The sequence below is a fragment of the Convolutriloba macropyga genome, chromosome 9 (assembly GCF_964194025.1).
Source record: "Convolutriloba macropyga chromosome 9, txConMacr16.3, whole genome shotgun sequence".
Lineage (NCBI taxonomy): Eukaryota > Metazoa > Xenacoelomorpha > Acoela > Convolutidae > Convolutriloba > Convolutriloba macropyga.
Window position 1 is genome coordinate 59014152 of NC_134476.1, and position 21174 is coordinate 59035325.

At 37.3% G+C, this 21174-nt stretch overlaps 2 protein-coding genes across 3 annotated transcripts in view; both read right to left on the reverse strand.

Annotated features, from left to right (window-relative positions):
• LOC142345496 (derlin-2-like) overlaps positions 1 to 13274 on the reverse strand; it is a 183930-nt gene extending 170656 nt beyond the window's left edge. For both annotated transcript variants that reach the window (XM_075397565.1, XM_075397566.1), the window contains exon 1: positions 13262 to 13274. The gene's annotated coding sequence lies outside the window, so the exon portion shown is untranslated. The remainder of the gene's footprint in view (positions 1 to 13261) is intronic.
• Positions 13275 to 15913: 2639 nt separating this feature from the next.
• LOC142346282 (uncharacterized) lies at positions 15914 to 16855 on the reverse strand. The gene has a single exon (XM_075398795.1). It carries the CDS (start codon positions 16853 to 16855, stop codon positions 15914 to 15916), a length of 942 nt encoding a protein of 313 aa, XP_075254910.1.
• Between the last annotated feature and the right edge of the window lie 4319 nt (positions 16856 to 21174).

The window sequence follows — 21174 nt, forward strand, 5'->3', positions numbered from 1 at the left end:
AAATAGTGATTTACAATTTTTTCATAAGTTAGATTTAGACTTGATGGAAGTGTGCTAATATTCCTTAAAGGAGTATTTGCGGGACGACCGAAATGAGCTTCAAAAGGTGTTATCTTTGTTGTTTTCTGTTTAGTTAATCGTAAATCAGAGACTATTTGTTTAATCGCTTTAGTTGTGGAAAATGTATCTTTATTTTCGGCTTTCATGCAAGATAAACGTCTTTTAATTGTTTGGATCATTCGCTCCACTAATCCAATAGCTCTATGATCACCGACCGGAGCGTCGAGAATGTCGATATTATTTTCGTTACAGTAGTTTGTAACTTGTTTACCTACAAGACAAGTTGCTTGGTCTAAGGGTATTGTTCGCGGGATTCCATGAGTATATGCATAATCACGAAGAAATTTTACTACATTTACCCCATTAGCATTGTCGAATATTCTAACTGTTGGATATTTGGAATAACGGTCAACACATGTTAAGAAATAAATATCTTTATCTTTATCATTAATTATCGGACCCTCAAAATCAATCTGTGTTTCTTCGTTTGGTTCTTTAACAAGCTTTGTGTGGGTGTCATTTAGACTTTGGTATGATAGGTTTCAGATTCTTACCAATATCTGTACACGGGACGCAATCAGATGTTTTTGCTAAAGTTTCCCTATGCATGTAGGGCCACCATGCATATTGGGAGAGAGAGATCATCCCCCAACTACCCGGGTGCGTCATGTGGATGGATTCGAGCACCGCCTCCTTAATAGAGTTTGGAATGGCCACGCGTTGATCAACACACAGACACCCAGATTTCACATGTAGGTCCTTCCAAAAGGAGTGGATGTACGTGCTCACTTCTTTACAACGGGCCTCATCATCCTGTAGTACACAGTCGCGGATCTCTTTCAACACCGCGTCCTTACTAGTGAGGACCGCCAGAAAGGATTTGGTGAAGAGCTGGTTGAGGTTATTTTCAAATACCTCTTCCCGGGATAGCTCGATGTCATATTCCTCGGGTGATGATGATGCTTGGGTGTTGCTGGATCCGGCTCTTGTAGATGAGATGGGGGTAGACTGAGTACCGAATGTCACTCTTGGGGTTTGTGGTGAAGTGGGTGGATTATTTTGTGGTGCCTCTTTTGCTGACATTTTTTTGTGGAGTATTTGCTGTTTGGACTTAGCTATTAAATGACAATTAAAATTTTGCGACTGGATTCGCGATGCGAATGTGGTATCAGATTTAAGCAATTGATTTGCACGGCAATTAAAGTTAGAAATGAATTCAGAATTGTAATTGTTTACTTGGGCTCGAGGAATGAGTGTATTAATTGAGGCATTTGAATAATTCGTTTTAATTTTAGCAGTTTTGCAAAAGTGGACGCGCGTCTTATTTTCTTGTTGCTTGTAATTACTGGTTATGTGCCGCTTTTGGAAAGGAATTTTATTCGCGTGACTAAATAAAGATGTAATTGCGTCGCGAATACGGGAAATTGTTGCTACCATGAATTCCTCATCGTATTGATTGACACTTTTAGCGTTTTGATTTGGTTGTCGCGAAATATAATCAATAAGCCCATTCTAGTACCAGGAATATGTTCGATGTTAAAATCAAATGGTAACAAACGGTCAATCCATCGTGTTAATCTACTATTGTAGGATTTATTAGAACGGTGTGATTTTAAGACTGAAAGAAGTGCTCTGTGATCTGTTAAAACTGTGAAAGTTTTCCCAAATAGATAATATTTAAAATATTCAATGGCCCAAACCACTCCAAGTAATTCGAGTTCATTTATACTATAGCGTTCTTCATTACTATTAAGAAAACGAGATGCAAAAGCTACTGTTTTCCACCCTTCACAATCTAATTGTTCAAGCGCAGCGCCTAAGCCATGGCAGGATGCGTCGCATTTGATTCGCGTTTCCAGTGTTGGGTTAAAATGAGTATTTTCTGTGGCGTTTGCAATAACAGTTTTGATGTGTTCAAAATGTAATTGATGATTTTCATTCCAAATAAATTTTTCGTTTTCCTTTAATAAAGGCCGAAGAGGGTGGCATTTTTTGGCAAGATTAGGTATAAATTTGCTTAAATGATGAACGCTACCTAAGAATGACCGTAATTGTTTCAATGTTTTTGGAGCTTTGATTTCCGCAATTGCCGCTGTTTTAGATTCTATAGGTTTAACACCACTTTGTGAGAATGTGAAGCCAAGCCAATTTATTTGATGTTTTGCGAAGTGACATTTGCTTAAATTAATTCTAAGGTTATCCGCTTCGAGTTTTTGGAGACATTTGTACACGTATTTGAGGTGCGATTCCTTGGTGCCTTTGCTAAGTACAAGTATGTCATCCAGAAAACAGTATGTGTTAGTCAGCCCAACCAATGTGTAATCCATTGCCTTTTGAAACTCGGCCGGCATATCCGTAAGGCCATAAAATCCTGTTTTAAAACGATACGTTCCTGTTGCTTCGCCGCAAATGATATTAAAATTACAATGACGTGCGGTATCCGGATGCAGCTTTAGTTGGCTATAGGCATATTTTAGATCGATCATTGAAAAATAGCCGTTATATCCCAGATTTGAATTATTAATATGTTGTGAAATTGAATCGATAAGACTCTCTATATTTGGCATTTGATACTTGTTTTTGTGAATCGTTTTATTTAATATTTTCGAATCAAGAGCTAATTTTACAGATTTGTCCTTTTTGACCGTAATTACAATGGGAGAACTGAAGTTTTTATCCGAACATTCTTGTAGTTTTTCAATGTGTCCTTGTTCAGAAAGTTTCTTTAGCTCAGTGGATACTTTGTCTAATAAATTTATAGGAACACGGCGGCCTTTTTGGTGTGATGGAGTATAATGTTTGTGGAATTTTAAACGAACTGTATGTATTTTGGACTTACCAATTCTGGAGATTACGTCAGGATAATCAATAGCAATCTGTTTTTTGATTGGGCAATATTCTTGATCTAGCTGATTGATTGTTATATGATTATTTGATTGATGTATTGAGAGTCCAAGAGCTGGAAACAAATCTCTACCCAATAGAGAACGATGTCCATCCGCCACTACTTGGATTTCTATTGGATTTGCGTACCAATTGCTGCTTTGAATTGAAGTTTGGAGAATGGCAACCGTATGAATAGGCTCGTTTGAAAATGTTTTCAATTGTTTAGGATTCGCTTCGCGTATCCACTTCGATTTTGAGTCATGGGAAATGATGGAGTTCGCCAAGGATTCATTTATTATTGTGCATACGCTGCCCGAATCCACCAAAAAAATTGGTGATGTATTGCCGAAAATTACAGGAAGATTGATTGCGTCCACCGAAGTTGTGGAATCTGTTGAAGATAGTACTGCTCCACAATTATCTTCATCTGAAGAATAGTTTGACTCCAAATCAGGATCAAAATTGGCCGAAATTTGATTGACATCTTCATTTTGATCATCTTTTTCTACATTATTGACCCGCGGCTTAGGTTTTGGGTACGAATTGGGATCTTTAGGTTTGCGACAAACCTTTGCGAAGTGGTTTTCAATACCACAGTTATTGCATCTTTTTCCTCGAGCGGGACATTTATTACGGTGGTCAGAGGTCCAACTAGATCCACAGAAATGACAGGTTGTAGGCTTTTTCCGTGCTGTTGTATTCATATTGGAGAAAAGGGTAGCATTCGCGATGCGCATCCGTTGTACTTGGTTAACAGTTGAATGTGACTCGGTTTTACTTGCATTCATTTTTAGTTGGTTGAGCGTACCCATCTCGATATTAATTGCTATTGCCAATGCTTTTTCTGGGTCTACTGTTTCTTTAAGAGGCACCTTTTGAATGTCTTCATTTTGCATGTTCGCGATAAAGAGGTCCCGGATGATAGTGTCTCTTTTATCTTCTAGATCACAGTTTTCTGAAAGTTCTTTGAGGTGTCCATAGAACTTCTCAATAGGTTCTCCCTTTTGCTGTTTTCGTGTGAGGAAGAGGTATCTATCGAAGGTTATATTATGGATCCGAATGAAAATTGTAATTAGAACATCCCAATGATCCTTCGTTGAGATTGTTTCGAGATTGACGGTTGAATTCTTTGAGTTGAATACGCACCGCCCTTCCATGCCTAAGCTCAAGTACATCAAAGAAGATGCTTTCCGATCACATAACTTCCACGGTTTGTCACCGCAAAGTATACCGACTGCTATAACACGTTGACATTGATTTTTCCACGCTGTTTTTGCCTGCTCATTGCGGGTACGTCGATCTCGCTCTGATTGTGCCGTCGGGTTGTCAACTGCGTCCTCATATGTTGGTTCAGGAGGTAAGAGAACATGTTCTGGAGGGTCCACTAAGAGGAGGTCCACTTCAATTCCTTCTCGGGCGAGTATTGCGAATTTCAATTGTATTCTCCAAAACTCCCAGCGAATTGGGGGTTCTAGTGTCGCCTTTTCCCAAAAGGGTTGAATTCCAAGTGGGGATTTGCCGCTGTCCTTTGTCGCTGACTGCGCCATGTTATACTCTATCTTATTGAATAGTTTAGGATTCGCGTTGCGAATACTTTGTCTCAAGAATGTGTTAGGAATTGCTGAGCGAATACACAACTAATTGTGTATTACGAATTCTGATTATTGGAAACGCGGTGCGAATCCGCTGCTAAGTCTAACTCAGAAATATGAAGAGCGTTTGCAGAGTAACTTGAATTCAGATTGACTAAATGAAATTATGAATACTTATAATAAATTAGCATGAACAAAATATGAAATAATTTAGTAGACTAACGGGAATATTAATATAGGTGAATAACTAGAAGTCATAACTTTTAGTTATAAAAACACATGATATAATTATAGATATAGAGGATAAATAATTTAGTACATATAAAGGTTTCAATATATATTTAGGTATCCATACGTATCACACCCTCCATTCACTTTGTTTAGTAAGACATTAAGCGATAATGAATGTCTGATAAAACAAGACATGGGTTAAAAGGAGGAGAATTTATATTTCTTTCTGAATGGTTTGATAATGTAGGTAAATTGAATGATAAACCCTTACTTGATAAAGAGAGTTTTTATCCTAAATTGAAAGAAAGTCATATCACTGATAGTGATTATAAACAAGATATTGATGAATGTATTACCAGGGTATACTGGTGAAGAAAGTTTTCTCAAATCTTCAAAATTCTACTAATTAAATTCATCATGTATGTTTCAGTGTTTAGCTTCTGCTGACATATATGCTTTTGATAGCTTAGAAATTATGCAATCGATTATTAACACTGGTTATATGTATTATCTCTCTGTTGATAGGAATACATCTAGTAGAGTCAATTTACTGAGTATCAGATACTAGATATGAGTAATTACAAACCTAATATAAATTAAACGTTAAAAATGACAAATAAATTTGATTAAGTTATTGACAATGAGATGTTAGATTGGTATTTAGATCATCGAATAACATTAGAAATTAAAACAATCAGCGAAATAATAATACATGAAAACAGGGATAGTTTAAAATTTTTTATTAGGTTGGAACTTCAGAAAAGAGTTAAAAATGAATGAAGCTAGAGGTGATATATTTAGTGATGTATTTGTTAAGTTAAAGAATATAGCACTTTAGGGTTAAACTATTGAGAATAAATATAGCAGTCAAGCTCTAGAAAATGTTAATGCTTCTATAATATATAATAGATATAATAAATTAATTGAGAATATTAGTTTAAGTATAATGTACCATTTTGTTGCTTTACCTAAAACATGAGGTAATGTTAAAGTTAGGTAAAAACAAATATATAGGTTTTGTAATTCAAGAAAAAGCTAAGTTGTTTATGTATAAAGCTATTAATGACTACTTGAGAGATAATTAGATTGTATTTATCAAATTACTAATGACAGTAGTTTGTTTATAAATATTATGATTTTGATTGGTGGCACTAATGAAAAAGCGATAGAAAATATTGATGGCATTTCACGTATTAAAATTTAAGTAAAATGAAAAAAAAGATAACAGATGATTATATAATAATTGCATATTTCAATAGAACTTAACCCTATTGTTAATTCACTGTTGAAAAAACCATTGAGAAAAAATAAAATATATAACTAAGACTTCAAAGAGGCAACAGGTTCCGTTTGATGCCTATGAGAAAGCTATAAAAAATTTGAAGGAACAGTATCTGACTAACTAAATTATTGATAACAGTAAACATGATAATGAAACAAACGAACAAAGTAAAATTTATATAGATCCATTTGATGGCATGGGTATAAACGATTATAGGGTTATCTTTCGGTTTTTGTACTAAAAGCTAGTTAAACAAAACTTTCAGAATAAATAACATCAAGTTTCTGTTCATTAGACGGAGTGAATTTAAGAATAGTAATAGAATGAGGACTAGGTTTAGAAACAAGATCAGAGATAAATCAAAAATGGGGTGAGGGTAAGGGTTGGATTTAGATTTAGGATTCGTCAAAATGTAGATTTCGTTTAAACAAGAGCCAAAATTCAAGTATTGTTGCTGGTAGACGTTAGTCTGGTACTACTAGTATTCATGTTAATGCTTCAGTTTAATGTACCAAAATGCTAAAAATGCATGAACACAAAGTAAAGGAGACCACTCAGTGACAGTATCTGATACTGTTATTGAAGCACAAGGTATAACAATTTCTTTAAAACTGTTGGCACAGCAGCTTTTAACTTTGGCAAGAAAGTTGCTAAAAATTCAGCAAAATATTAGAGTGAGCTAGTAAAATTGGTATATCAATAGCATCAAACAAGCAGTGTCTTATAATCAACCCTTGATTTCAGTAAGTTTTTCACTACTGGTGAATATATTAGGCCGTACAATCATGTAGCGGTTTAATTCTACCTACAAATACGTAGAACAAATACGGTTTTATTTATCTTTTTTATATTTTCTTTGCATATTTTGTTAGACCTATATATTGGTATTAGATTATCTAACAATTTTATTACTATTTTAGTGAGACTAAAACTATTTTGTTCACAAAATACCAACTTGTTTAGTTTAAAGAAGCGCTAATTTTATTATTCCTATTCTTTTTATAATTTTCAAATATATTAGTTAAGTCCTTATACTAATTGTTGTATAGAGAATGTTTAGAAGTAAAAAGAGCAAGAGAGAATCTTGAATTTCTACGCAACTGTTTTTTATCACGTTCAGGCAGATCTGCGATTGTGTGTTTTTACACCTATCGGTCAATGACTAGTACCAAATGGTACTGTGTTTAACGGCTAACAAAGCTAACACTCAAGATTTACAAATCCTCTCCAAATGGTGAGGTGTTAACAGGCATCAAGTAGTAATATGAAACTAAAGAAGTATGATCTGCGGTTGGAGGTAACAAGATATAAATAAATATGTATATAGTTTAACAGTGTTTATAATAGTAGTTGGTATGCTTGGTTGCTTTAGGTGGAATCCTCTGCTATTCTTTGGCTTTAACCAAAGAGTTTATCGGGGACGGCTATATCTTCCGTATTCAGAAAAGATATCGAGCTAATTGTCGCGGAGTCGCAGTTGTCTTCTTCCATGTGTACTATTTCGACGGGTTCGTCGATGTTGTCGCGTTCTTCCGGCATGTCTTTGTGCTTATCTTGGTTGTCTATCTTAATTTTTTTGTTTAAGTCTCTTGTTGGTTGCTCTACCAGTTGGCAAACTCCGGATGGTGTGTCAGAGTCAATGTTGATTGGTTGTTTGTTTGTTACCAGTTGGTTGTTGTTTGCAGTGTCGTCTTTTGGGTTATCTTGTGAGGTGGTCGCTATGATGTGTAGTTGTGGTTCTACTGGGGTTTGATTGGTGTGCTGGGATTATAGATATGAGGTCAGTGCGTGGGCTCGTATTGTCCGCTGGGGTGATGGAGATAAGTTGTGGTTCATGTTCCTGGTTTTGTTTCTTTGGTGAGTGGGTTATACGGTGGATGATTTTGTCTATCTTTCTGTTCACTCGTTCCGGGATCTTTGTATTTTTTGTTGCTGGAGTTGTCATGAAGGCCGTTGGATCGTTCGAGGTGTAGATCTTAATGGTGCTGCCTTGCGAGGAGTCTGAGATCAAAATTATGACCTCTATTGATTTGTTTGCTTGTAACTTTGTTGTGTCCAGTTGGATCCTTGGGGATTGAGACAATTGGCGTTGGCGTTCCTTGGCTTTATTGAGTTTTGATTGGGCGATTGCTGCTTCCTTTGATTTTTTCTCGAAATCGCTGATGGGTTTTTGGGGTCGTTTGATGGGCTTCTGTTTTCGTTTGCGTATTTGTGGTTTCATCTTGTTGGGTCCTGGGATGTCCGGTTGGTGCGACGGTCATGGTTGTGGGTTGTAGTGTATGTCATTCACGTTGTCTCTTCATCTGGGTCTCTCCAGTTGGTGTTTCTGCTGTGATTGTTTGGCTTGCTTTTTTTCTGTTAAAAAAATTGTTTTATTTTTTCTTGGTTTCTATTGTACTCTCGTACGGTTTTACGTGCTACGAATTGCATTAGTCTTGGTTTGGTTTCGTTTACTATTGCCAAATCATTTTTTCTTATTACTGTGTTTTTTTCTGGTGTTTGTGTCAAGTGTTAATGTTGTAGGTGAGTAGTTAGTGATAGTACCGTCGGGTATAATATTCCATAATGGTTTTAATGTGCCAAGTGGTTCAGGTGCTCTTCATGCGAGTGTTTTTCGTGCTACTTGTTTTCTGGTGTTTGTTATTGTTTTTGTTTTATCACCAAATGTGAGCATTAATTTATCAGGTATTATCTTTATTGGTGAAGTATTCTTACGTTTGATGGCTTTTCGTTTTGTAAAGTTGACTGGTCTGATGATTCTTCTCCTTCGATTGGCGGGTGTAATTGGATGTCTAGTTCTGGTTCTGAGTCTGATTCAAGGTTCCAGATGGTGTCTGCTTTCAGCATCGGTTGCTTCAGTCTTCTCTTCTTATCTAAATAGAATTTTGTTATATCGTTGTATGATAGGTTTTTTGTTGAAGTTTGTGTAGTGATGTTTGATAACGGTGTAGTGTGTTTTCTGCCGAAGTGTGCAGTGAATGGTGATATATTTGTTGTAGTGTTTGGGGTTATTTTTATTTCTTGAATTTTTTCGGCTATTTTATCAGCAAGTTTAATTTTTGACCGCTTGGGGTCGGTGTTTAGAACTGAGAGGCGTCGTTCCATTGTTTGCATTAACCGTTCTATCATACCGTTTGCTCTGTGGTCTCCAGCTGGAGCTAGAATAAGTCTAATATTATGGTTGTTACAAAAATTTCGAATTGTCTGGATTTAAACGCTTGGGCTTGGTCGCATCTTATGTTTCTAGGTATTCCATGAAATTTTATGCATTTTTCTAAGTATTCTATTGCTGTGTCTGTGTCCCAATTGTGGTAGACTTTTGCGTGTGGATATCGTGAGAATCTGTCAACTGTTGCTAATATGTATGAGTCCTTCTGTTGTTCGTCAGTTATGGGACCGGCGAAATCCAATTGGATTTCTTCATTTGGTTCATAGAGTGGTGGTAGGTTTGCTATTTTTGATTTGGGAATTATTGGTTTTAAGTTCTTACCGATTTTGATGCACGGTTGGCAGTTCTGTGTCAAAGTAACGATTTCTCTATGGATTCTCGGAAACCATATGAGATTTGCGAGATGCATCATTCCCGATTGTCCAGGGTGGTTGCGGTGTATTGAATTCATAAAAAATTTGCGTAATTGTGTGGGTATGAAAAGTTTTCCATTGTAGAGTATACAACCAGTTGGTGTCGTGCTGAGGTCGCTTTTGAGGGAGTGCCAGTATCTACTGAAAAACTTTAATGTGTCCCAGTTCTTTTCATCAATTATTTGGAATAAGTTTTTGCTCTGCGGATCGCTCCTGGTGGCTTCTGCTATAAAGTTTTCTCCGAATACTCTGTATAGTTGTTTCAAATAGTCGGGAGAGTTTTCGTGGTTTATTTCTGGAAGGGGGTTAAAGTGTTCCATATCTGTGAGGGGTTTTCGTCCTTGTCCTATGTTGGATGTTTCTTCAGTTTGTGTGGCAATGGTGTTTGTTTCTTGTGGGGTTGACATGTTTTCTGTTTTCTTTCTGTTTGGTCCTCGATGACGTTTTTTGATTGGGACTGTATAAGTGTTTAATTGGGGTTTATTTCTTGTTGTGACGTGTACCTTTCTGCTAAATAAATTGTTAAATAAAGAATTTTTTCTAATGGATAATGATTTAAATGAATGATGTGGAAAATAGGATTTGGATGATTTATAAAGATGATTTGTATTGATTGAATTTGGGGTGATATGATTTTGGATTAATTGTGTATTGTTTGATTTATTCAACGTAAGAGAAGACAACTGTTTGGTGGCGTGTAAATGGCAAAAAGAGTTTTGTTTTGTTTTGTTCAGATTGGAATGATTTGTGACGTCATTTAATGTCCTTCGCTTGCGTGCGATTTGATTGGTTAATTTTCTGTGCGTTGTGTGTAATGTGTAGTGTATTGCTTCAATAGTATTTATAACGTGATTCTTGTCAATATTTTCAACACTTGGTTGTGAGCTCGGATGGCAGCTCAGATATTCCGCGAATCCCATGTTTTTGCCAGCGATGTGTTCTACTTTAAAATGAAATGGTAGTAGTCTGTCTACCCATCTGTTAATCTACTCTGGTTTGTTTTATTGCCTCTGCTGTTTTTCAGGGCTGATAATAGTGCTTGGTGATCCGTTTGGAGAGTGAAATGTGATCCAAAGAGGTAGTATTTGAAATGTTCAAGTGACCAAACGACGGCTAGTAATTCTAATTCATTTATGCTGTACCTTTGTTCAATTGTGTTTAAAGATCTGCTGGCATACGCGATAGGTTGCCATGTGTTATTTTGTTTTTGTTCTAGGCATGCGCCTAGGCCTTCTTTGCTTGCGTCACTTTTTACTCTTGTCTGGCATTTAATATTGAAGTGTTTTTCCACTATTGTTTTAATCGCTTCTTTTATTCTGTTAAATGCAGAGGTGTGTTTATCCTCCCATTCTAGTTTTTTGGGTGTGTTTTGTGTAGATTTTGTTAGTAGTGGTCGAAGGAGTGCACTTAATGTCGCTAGGTTTGGTATGAATTTAACCAAGTGGTGAATGCTTCCCATGAATGATCTCAGTTGTTTTAGTGTTTTTGGGTTTTCCAGTTGGATTATTGCGTCTGTTTTGCGTTTTGTTGGTGTGATTCCTTCAGAGTTAATTTTGCATCCTAACCATGTAAATTCTGTTAGGCCAAATTCGCATTTGTGCAAGCTGATTGCTAGATTTTCTCTGTCTAATCTCTTTAATGTTTTGTCTATTTCGTTTTCATGTTTTTCTAAAGTTCCTTTAGAAATTATTATTTTGTCGTCTAGAAATGCGTTTGTTGAGTTTATTCCGTTTAGTGTTGTGTCTATCATTTTCTGAAATGTTGCTGGGAGGTCTGTTAGGCCGTAAAAGCCGTTAAGGAATCTGTACATTCCGGTTGCGTTGCCTCCTAAAATGTTGAAGTTGCAGTGTTTTTGTGTGTCGGGGTGTAATGGTAGTTGACTGTATGCGTATTTGAGGTCTATTTTACTGAAATATAGTGTTCCTTCAGTTGTTTTGAGGTCAGATATTTTCATTGCTATTTTGTCCAATAGGTGGTCTATACTTTGCATTTGATATTTGTTCTTGTGTATTGCGTCGTTGAGTATTTTTGAGTCCAATGCTATCTTGATAGATTGATCTGATTTGACTGTTATTACTACTGGACTTATGAAGTATTCGTCTGAACATGAAGTTAGTTTTTTAATTTGTTTTTCTTCAATTAATTTTTTGAGTTCATTCTCTACTTTTTCTGTTAAATGGAGTGGTATTCGTCTACCCTTGTGTTGTGTTGGGATGAAATCATTTTTGAATGTTGATTTTGCTACGTCATTTCTTGATCTACCTAGTCTCGTAGATAGGTGTGGGTATTTTTGGAATATCCATTTGGATATTCTTTGGTGTGTATTGGATATATTGAGTAATTTTTTCTCACCTTGTGAATGTGGGGGTGTCATTGTGAGGCGTAGTCCAAGTTTGTCCATAATGTCTCTTCCCATGATGTTTATTGTGTTTGTGTCTACCAGTAGTACGTTGCAGTTTTTCGCGGTACATGTACCTGAGGTAATGTCCACTTCTTGGATCGTGCCGAGTATATTGATCTTGTTGTTGTTGAAACATCTGAATTCTCCTAGTGATTTGTTGGGCTGTTGGATTTTTGTGTTGTTATCGACCAGTAGGCTACGGGCAGTTTGTAAGTTCATGAAGCTCCTGGGGCTTCCTGTGTCTGCTAACCAATATGTTTGATTTTTGTTGGTGTTTGTTTTCAGCCAAAATTCTCCTCTTCTGGTCTTTTTAATGTCGGTGACTTTTTCATTTGTGAAGTTGATTGATTGAAAAAAATAGGTTGTATTTTGCCAATCTTCCATCATTTCCCTGATATAGCAAGTCGATTCTGGGTCGATTGTTTCTTCTGCTGTTTCAGGTGCGTCTTCGAATTCCTCTTCGTTTATGTTTCGCATTCTTTGTGTTGTTTTTCTTGTAACCAGTTGGTTGTTTCTATTTTGTTGTTGATGGCCTGAGTAGTTTTGTTGGCTCGTGTAGTTTTGTTGTCGTCTTTGTTGTGCATTGTATTGTGATCGTGGGGGCATCTCTGATCTACAGAGTTTTGCAAAGTGGCCGATCTTTTTGCATATTCTGCAGGCTTCGTTCTTTGCGGGGCATACATTTAGGTGGCCCGGTAGGAATTTATTTCCACATCGTCGGCAGTCTTGTATTTGTCCAGATTGTGGTGTTGGGAGAATGCGCACTCTATTTTGGTGTTTTATAAGTTGTATTTTCTCGAACCATGGGTTTTGTCGTGCTGGGTTTGTGTTTAACGGCTAACAAAGCTAACACTCAAGATCTACAAATCCTCTCTAAATGGTGAGGTGTTAACAAGCATCAAGTAGCAATATGAAACTAAAGAAGTATGATCTCCGGTTGGAGGTAACAAGATGTAAATAAATATGTATATAGTTTAACAGTGTTTATAATAGTAGTTGGTATGCTTGGTTGCTTTAGATGGAATCCTCCACCACACTAATTATTATCTATTTCATCATCAATCATTGACTTGTATAATCATTGACAGTGTATAGCTATTAAACTTGCCACTACAGTATTTAGTTAGAATGTAGATCTACAAATACTTTACAATTTTATTTCTTGCTTTACTATTGATATGTTTTAATAGTGATTCACGAACAGCTGCCATTGCATATGCTCCTAGGTATTTAATAAGGTAAGCCCATACCTGTTAGTGCAACTGATGCTAATGTTGCTGTCGTTGCCATTGATGTTGAAACAAATACGGTTATCTCGGCTAATTTATTATAAGTTTGATATCTATTCGATGTCTTTTTTTGAGGTCAATGTTTCAGTTTGATGATAGATTATAATATCATTAATATGGAAAAAACAGTTATAATTTTTTTTCGTGCTTTAATTTTATCATTTAATAAATGCTCGCTGCGTGTTGGTAGATTTCAGTATAGTAAAGTATCACTTGGTGCTGTTGGTTGAGTCATTTTTCATAGAACTTCTTTAAATCTAAATGATTCTCTAGTCCAATCAGATGTATATCCCTTTGAAAATATATTAAGTTTATTAGAATTTCTTACGTAATCACCAACTTAGCTTTTGTTTTTTATTATATGTAACAACTTATATAACATTTTCAGGATTGATGCATAAACCGGCTGATTGTTGAGTATATCTATGTTATATTATACAGAACCATCCGTTATTTAATTACAATCAACCTTCATAAACATATTTTTTAGTCATGCGTGGTAATGTTCTATTAAATCTTTTTATAATCTTTGCATTTAGGTCGCAATATGTCGAGCATACTTCCATTTTATGTTATCTAAATAACAATTTATTTGTTTTTTTTTTTAAATTTTCTGTAACTCTATCCACTCTAATTTTTTCTCGGGTTTTACCTTCCAGAAAAAATATTTCAAAACCATTATTTATAGATATAGCAGGTTTGTTCACAAAAAGTATAGTCCAAACATATTTGTTGAAAATATCTATAAATCATAATGATATTCTTTGTGAATTATTGTTTACCTCAAAGTTGATTTGTGATCCGACAATGTTTCGGCAGACAGTGTTTCATCTTTATACAATGGTTTATTTTTTTCACTTCTAAACTTTCTTATTTATGGAAAGAGCACTTCGTTTGCTCTTTATTGTTGTTGTTGGAGTGTCATTTAACATAAATAAAAACAAAATTATCTAGTTGTATTGAAGGATATTTTTCGTTGGTATTATTTGTTTGGATTATGCCATTGTTCAATCCATCATCTCCAATGGTTTTTCCAGTATAAAAAGGATCCATCATCTCCAATGGTTTTTCCAGGTATTTAATAAGGTAAGCCCATACCTGTTAGTGCAACTGATGCTAATGTTGCTGTCGTTGCTATTGATGTTGAAACAAATACGGTTATATCGGCTAATTTATTATAAGTTTGATATCTACTCGATGTCTTTTTTTGAGGTCAATGTTTCAGTTTGATGATAGATTATAATATCATTAATATGGAAAAAATAGTTATAATTTTTTTCGTGCTTTAATTTTATCATTTAATAAATGCTCGCTGCGTGTTGGTAGAAAAAATATTTCAAAACAATTATTTATAGATATAGCAGGTTTGTTCACAAAAAGTATAGTCCAAACATATTTGTTGGAAATATCTTTAAATCATAATTATATTCTTTGAGAATTATTGTTTACCTCAAAGTTGATTTGTGATCCGACAATGTTTCGGCAGACAGTGTTTCATCTTTATATAATGGTTTAATTTTTTCACTTCTAAACTTTTTTATTTATGGAAAGAGCACTTCGTTTGCTCTTTATTGTTGTTGTTGGAGTGTCATTTAACATAAATAAAAACAAAATTATCTAGTTGTATTGAGGGATATTTTTTGTTGGTATTATTCGTTTGGATTATGCCATTGTTTAATCCATCATCTCCAAGGGTTTTTCCAGTATAAAACGCTGGTCCTTCTGCTGAGTCAAATGGATTGGTCAACCCTGATGCTAATACCATAGGTTTCTTTAAAACAGTTTTATTGGTTTGCGTCTATTGGTTTTCCTATCACCTGTATTGTAATTACATTTCCTATCTATAAGGAAGTTTGCATTATTATCTTTTTCTCCTTTTGCATAATCAAGTTTCAAACTATTACAAGATAAAAATATGGTAAGTTTTTGTATGAATATATAACAATTACCTGTTATCATGATTCCCTTCTGACAATAGTTGAGCTTCAACGCCATTATTACACCTTTACCTTCGCAAATACCTCTTGTTGGTATTATCCTCATTTGACTATTGTTCTGAGAGTTTGCTTTTGTTAAATATTCTACCGTTTGATAAGGTGTCTTTAAAAGCTGGTGCATAAATTGAATCAGCATTTCATTGTACAGCTTCAGATAATTTTTCTGTTGTTTTCAATTAGTGTATCACTTTATGAAATTAATAAATGAAATTCTTGTATGTTACTATAAAATTTTCGTTGTTTCAGTTTATCTTCTATTGCATATCTTCTCTTTACTTTTTTTTCAGATTGTTTAATTTTGATAGTGTTGACAGTGTCGATGCCTCCTGGGGGGATCGTTTGGTGCTCGGTTGGGGGGCGTCGACTTGCTTTCTTTCGGATTTTTCTACTCTGTTCTTTGATGTTTCAAAACCTTAGTCCTCAAAATTACCTTAATTACATTCTTGTCACGTGCCCCTTTGGTTTCAAATTTCTTGTGTTATGAATCAATGGTTGTTAGTTTACAAGGATTATGACAATTTTGCGGTAAAATGATTAGCGCCAATCAATAAGAAGATTATCGATGTCGATAACATTCTCGGGGCCTGCCTTACTTAACCTGGTTGGATTGGTTTCGGGAAAACATGTGCTAATCTCACAGCTGGACGGGTTAGAAGACCTAGAGCGGCTTTTACTTCACAAGATCTAGCAGTTTGGTCGGGGCCGGTGAACGTCCTTGTCACGCGTCCTAGGGGCCAAATTCCTCTGGGAGTCCACTCTTCCAGTACCCAAACAATATCGTTGACTTCAAGCTTTGATTCTGGGTTGGTCCACTTCCTTCGGGTGTTCAGGGTAGGCAAGTATTCTCGAACCAGCCTCTTCCATATTGCTTCCAATCGTTGTCTGATCTGCGTCCAACTTTTCGTCTTCAGTGAAGGGTTCTCATTGAACACACAGGCTGGTATGTTAGGGAAAGCTCGACCAATAAGGAAATGATCTTCGTCTTCGTTGTCGCTTCTGACGTGGGTCAAGGGGCGTGCATTAACTAAGCATTCTGCTTCTGCGACAATTGTTGTGAAGACGTCCCAAGTCAATTTGGCAGAACCCAAGTTCAGAAGAAGAGCTCGTTTTACTATCTGTACGAGCCTCTCCCACACGCCTCCAAAGTGAGGAGCAGATGGAGGGTTGAGGCGCCATTCAACTGACTGGTTCAACAAGTTGTTCTTGATAAAGTCGTGGTCCAACTGCAGATTTTGTCTTCTGATTTGTTTTCTGGCTCCCAGGAAGTTGCTTCCGTTATCACTGAGTAAGAGCCGTGGTTGTCCCCGTCGAGCAATGAATCTGCGGATGGCTGTCATACAAGTTGATGTTGTCAGATCTTCTGTCACTTCCAGGTGTACTGCTCGAGTCACTAAGCAGTTGAAAAGACAGATATAGGCCTTCTCTTCTTTGCCTCTTTGAATAACGGTGAAGGGCTCAATATAATCAAGTCCTACATTCGTGAAGGTTACGGGTGATTCGATTTCTGGAAATCGGGCATCAGGCAGATCTGCCATAGGTGGCTGAAGACCTTGTCCTTTAAAACGTCTACATTCAAATCACTTGTATGAAATGCTGCGTAAGGAGTCTCTTAGGCGAAAACATAGTAACTTTGCTGTACAAAGTTTATGACATACTCTGTTCCAAAGTGCATGCAGATTTCATGGCACTTCTCCAGGAATAGTCGGGCGATTGATTCCTTTGCGTTAAGGACAATTGGATGCTTTGTGTTATATCCCAAAGTACTTTTCTTTGTTCTGCCACCAACTCTTAAAATATTATCCTTCAGAAAGGGTGAGAGCGGCAGAAGTTTGTCTTTGGATGGCAAATTCTTGTTTTTATTCAAGAGAGCGATTGAGGGACCGAATGAATTCTGCTGAGATACTTGAATAAGGTGGTTCCTGGCGTTTTCTACATCGTTGATGTTGAGTGCTCTTTTGGATTTAGTTTGCAAGATTTCGATAAACCGAAACACTTGGGCTGTTGCTTTTAGCAACTTCGTCCATTTTGAGAAATTTTTTGCTGCAACCACTGGCTGAATTGTTTGTCGTGCCATTGTGGTGTTTGTCTTCTCGGTGTTGAGAAAAGTGCTCCAGCTTTCTTTCGGTTTGAACAAAAATGCTGGTGGGCTTAGCCAATGCTCTTTAATGACAGCAGGAAGAATACCTCGAGAAACGTGATAGGCTGTATTGCTCTCCCCACTGATATGTCTCCAGCTGCTGGTTGGCGATTGACTTTGAATTTCGCTTACTCGGTTGCCCACGAAAACTTTAAGTTTTTCTGAGTTTTTGATCCAAGCCAGGACAGCCATGCTGTCACACCAAAATGTGGTATCTTTGAACTCTATAGTATGGTGTTTCTTGATGAAGTGAGATAAACGGGTTCCATGGACGGCGGCTTGAAGTTCGAGTTTTGGGATACTTAGCTGCTTGATTGGAGCAACTTTGGCTTTGCTCATTAGGAAACTACAAGATACGCCGTTTTCAGAGATAATTCGGGCATAAGCAACGGCACCATAGGCTAGTTGAGAAGCATCCGTAAAAACGTGTAGTTCATAGGCTTTTCTGGTCGCTACGTCTAGTGTTAGGCAGCGAGGGATTTCAATTGGGGGAGAGCAGATGTAATTGTCTATCCATGTTTGAATTGATTTAATCTTCTCCTTTGGCAGGCTGTCATCTCATGCTAGACCCTCTTTCCATATCTCTTGTAGTATAGTTTTCAGAGTGATGATTACGGGCGCTATAATCCCTAGTGGGTCAAAAAGGCATGCGATTAGAGATAGTAGTTTTCGAACCGTGTAATTCTCTGCGTTGGTTTCAAATTTTGATGGTTTCTGATGGAAAAATTTTGTCAGTTGATTTATTCCATTGAACACCAAGTACGCGGTGACAGTCCTCGCTATTTTCTTCAGCATCGCTGACATTGTCTATGGCTGTTTGCTCATTGGAGACAATCTTTGTCAAGTTAAAACCGGCTCTCATGAGGGTATTCTTCAGCGACACTGCGGCTTCTTGTGCAATCTCCACCGTTTCGAAAGAATGTACAAAATTGTCCATGTAAAAACTATTTTTAACAAGATTTTGAATCGTTTGGTTCGGCGCAAAATCTGCTGTCGTTTTCTGGAGGACGAAAATAGCTGTTGATGGTGAGCATCGAGCGCCAAAAATGAGACGGGTGTACTGGAATTGCTTCACACTGTGATTGGTGGGCCAGAGAAATCTCATTGAAGGCTGGTCTTTCTCAATTATACCTACTTGCATAAACATCGCCTCAATATCGGCGCTGACTGCAACTGGATTTTCTCTGAAACGAAGCAGGAGACCAACCAGATTGTTGATCAGGTCTGGGCCTTTCAAAAGGTTACTGTTCAGAGAATTCCCTTTAAAATCAGATGCAGCATTTGAAACTCGCCGTACCTTTCCAGGCTTATTGGGGTTGGTGACTGGGTGGGTGATGTGGTAGGTACCATACGCGGCTAGGGGCGATGCTCGAAAAAATAACTGGCTTGACATATCCCTTCTCGATGTCTGTATCGAGTGTCTTCTGATACATCTCTTTAGGCAGCTGATCTTTGCTTAGTTTCTTTTCGAGGCTTTGAATTTGTGCCTTGGCTACAGGATAGTTGTTCTCCAAATTTACTTTTTCTTTCCAGAGAAGACCGATCTCGTACCTCTCGCCTGTGTGACGCACTGTATCATTCAGTATTTTAAGTGCTCTGGTGTCATCTTTTGACAAAGGCGTTTCATTTTCATTTTCCGTTCCCGATGAATCTATCTTCCAGAAGCTGGTTATATAATCTGCCAGAGGATCTTCGATTGTTGTGAGCGTCAATTCTCTGTCGAATGCTTCATAGCTAAGAGAAAGGAAGTTGGTTCTTTGTTGTTCCTCATGGCCGAATTTGATTGGACCAGTTATAGTCCAGCCTAACAGATTTCTGATTGCAAATGGCGTGTTTTTGGGTCCCTGTAAAAACTCTCTTTCGAGGATGTACTGTTTTGCGTCAATTCCAAGTAATACTTGGATGCGATTGTTTTCCAGTTGGGGAAAACTGATGTGTTGCAAATGGGGATGTTTGCTGCAAACATCATTCAGTTCTGAAACAGGGGCACCATCAAAATGCCAATTGTTAATTGAATAAACGTAATTCAAGCGAAACAGTGGTTTGTTGCTGTTAAAGAGTCCAATATCAAGTTGTACAAGTTTGGCTTCCATTGAGGAATCACCAAAGGCTGTTGAAACGCTCAGAGTTGATTCTGGGCTCTTTCGTGCAGCATTGAGTTTGGTTACCATGGGATCGAAAATATAAGATATCGTGCTGCAGCTGTCAAGTAAAGCATAACATTCGCATGTTTCGTTGGGACCGTAAAGTTTAATGGGAACCATTGGAAGCTGATTTTTAGTTTTTCGAGGGAAAACTGGCGTGTAGTTTGGTGATTTCGTTTCTTTGCTGATCTCGTCAAAGGACTCGCATAGTGATAATTCGTGTTGAGTAGCGTTTGTTTTTTGCTGTGAGACGTAATTGTTGTCATGTAGCATTGAGTGGTGTTTCCGTGAACAATGTCTGCATGAAACTTTTGATGGACATGTTTTTGCGGTATGGGTTGAGCTAAGACAATTGTAGCAAAGAAAATTCTTCTTGACTTCAGCATTACGTTCAGACGGTGACATTTGCAGAAATTTTGGACACTTCCCTATGTAATGGTCTCCTTGATCGACCGGACAGTTTGTACTTCTGTTTTGTTGAGACTCGTGTTTCTTTGGATTGAATGGTTTGTGAACAAAACTACTGTTGTTGCTTTCAAATGTTTTTGCTCTGTTAGCGTTGTTGTTATGATGTTCGTTTGCGTTCTGGTTATTATTGTTCGGGTTTTGGTTGTGGTGGTTCTTGTTGTAGCCGGATTGGCTAAATTTTTGGTTTCCGTTTCTTTCTTTGTGCCTGAAAGTAGATTTATGGTTAAATTTACCTCTATTGCGGTCGTTCTTGTCGTGATTTCCGTTGCTCGTTTCGTTGCTGGAAAAGCTGTTGTCCTGTAAATATTCACAGGCTCTAGCCTGTTTATCCATCCATATCGAGAGGTCCTCCAATCCTGGAAAAGGACTTCCATTGTCGACTAGGTGTTCACTCCATTTCTTTTTCAATGACCATGGTAGCTTATCTCGGGCGATCCGGACTAAATAGGTAGAATTCAAGTCTGCGTAAAAACCATGTGCATTAAATGTCTGGACTAGTTTTCTCAGGAAAGAAGCGTAGCTTATCAATGTTGCGTGGTCGCTTGCTTGTGGTCTCTGCCAAAGTTCGAGTTCTTTGGTGAGGGCGGCGACAACGTGTTGAGGATTTCCAAAGCGTCTTTCAAGTTCCGATAAGGCATCATGATAGAATCCGGGGTTACAGAGATATCCCGAAATGGCTTCTCTTGCTGGTCCAACCACCAATGTTTGCAGGTAGCTCATTCTTTCAATGTCAGTTATGTCACGGTTTTGATGAATAGCTGAGGAAAACATGCAGGACCATTCATTCCACTTCAGTAGGTCTCCATCGAACTTTTGTATTCGTATGTCTGGCAGCTTCACTGAGCGATAGTTGTTTCGAAAGAATGGCTGATGATGACAGCTGTCGGAGTATTGTGGACGCGCAGTTTGCTGATTAGCATTATTTCCATTGTGGATTGGTTGTTGGTGACCATTTACATTTTCCGAAGAGGGTTGTTGACGGTTTGTACAGTTATTAGGTTGAACATATTGTTCACGTGCCGTTGGCAGTTGCTGATGGAGGCCTGGTGGATGTATCATCTGCTGAGTTGCAGGGGGTACGAAACCCTCTTGGCAGTAATTTTGG

Excerpts from the sequence above, each read along its gene's own strand:
- LOC142346282 (XM_075398795.1), bottom strand. The coding sequence starts at position 16,855 with ATGGCAGATCTGCCTGATGCCCGATTTCCAGAAATCGAATCACCCGTA.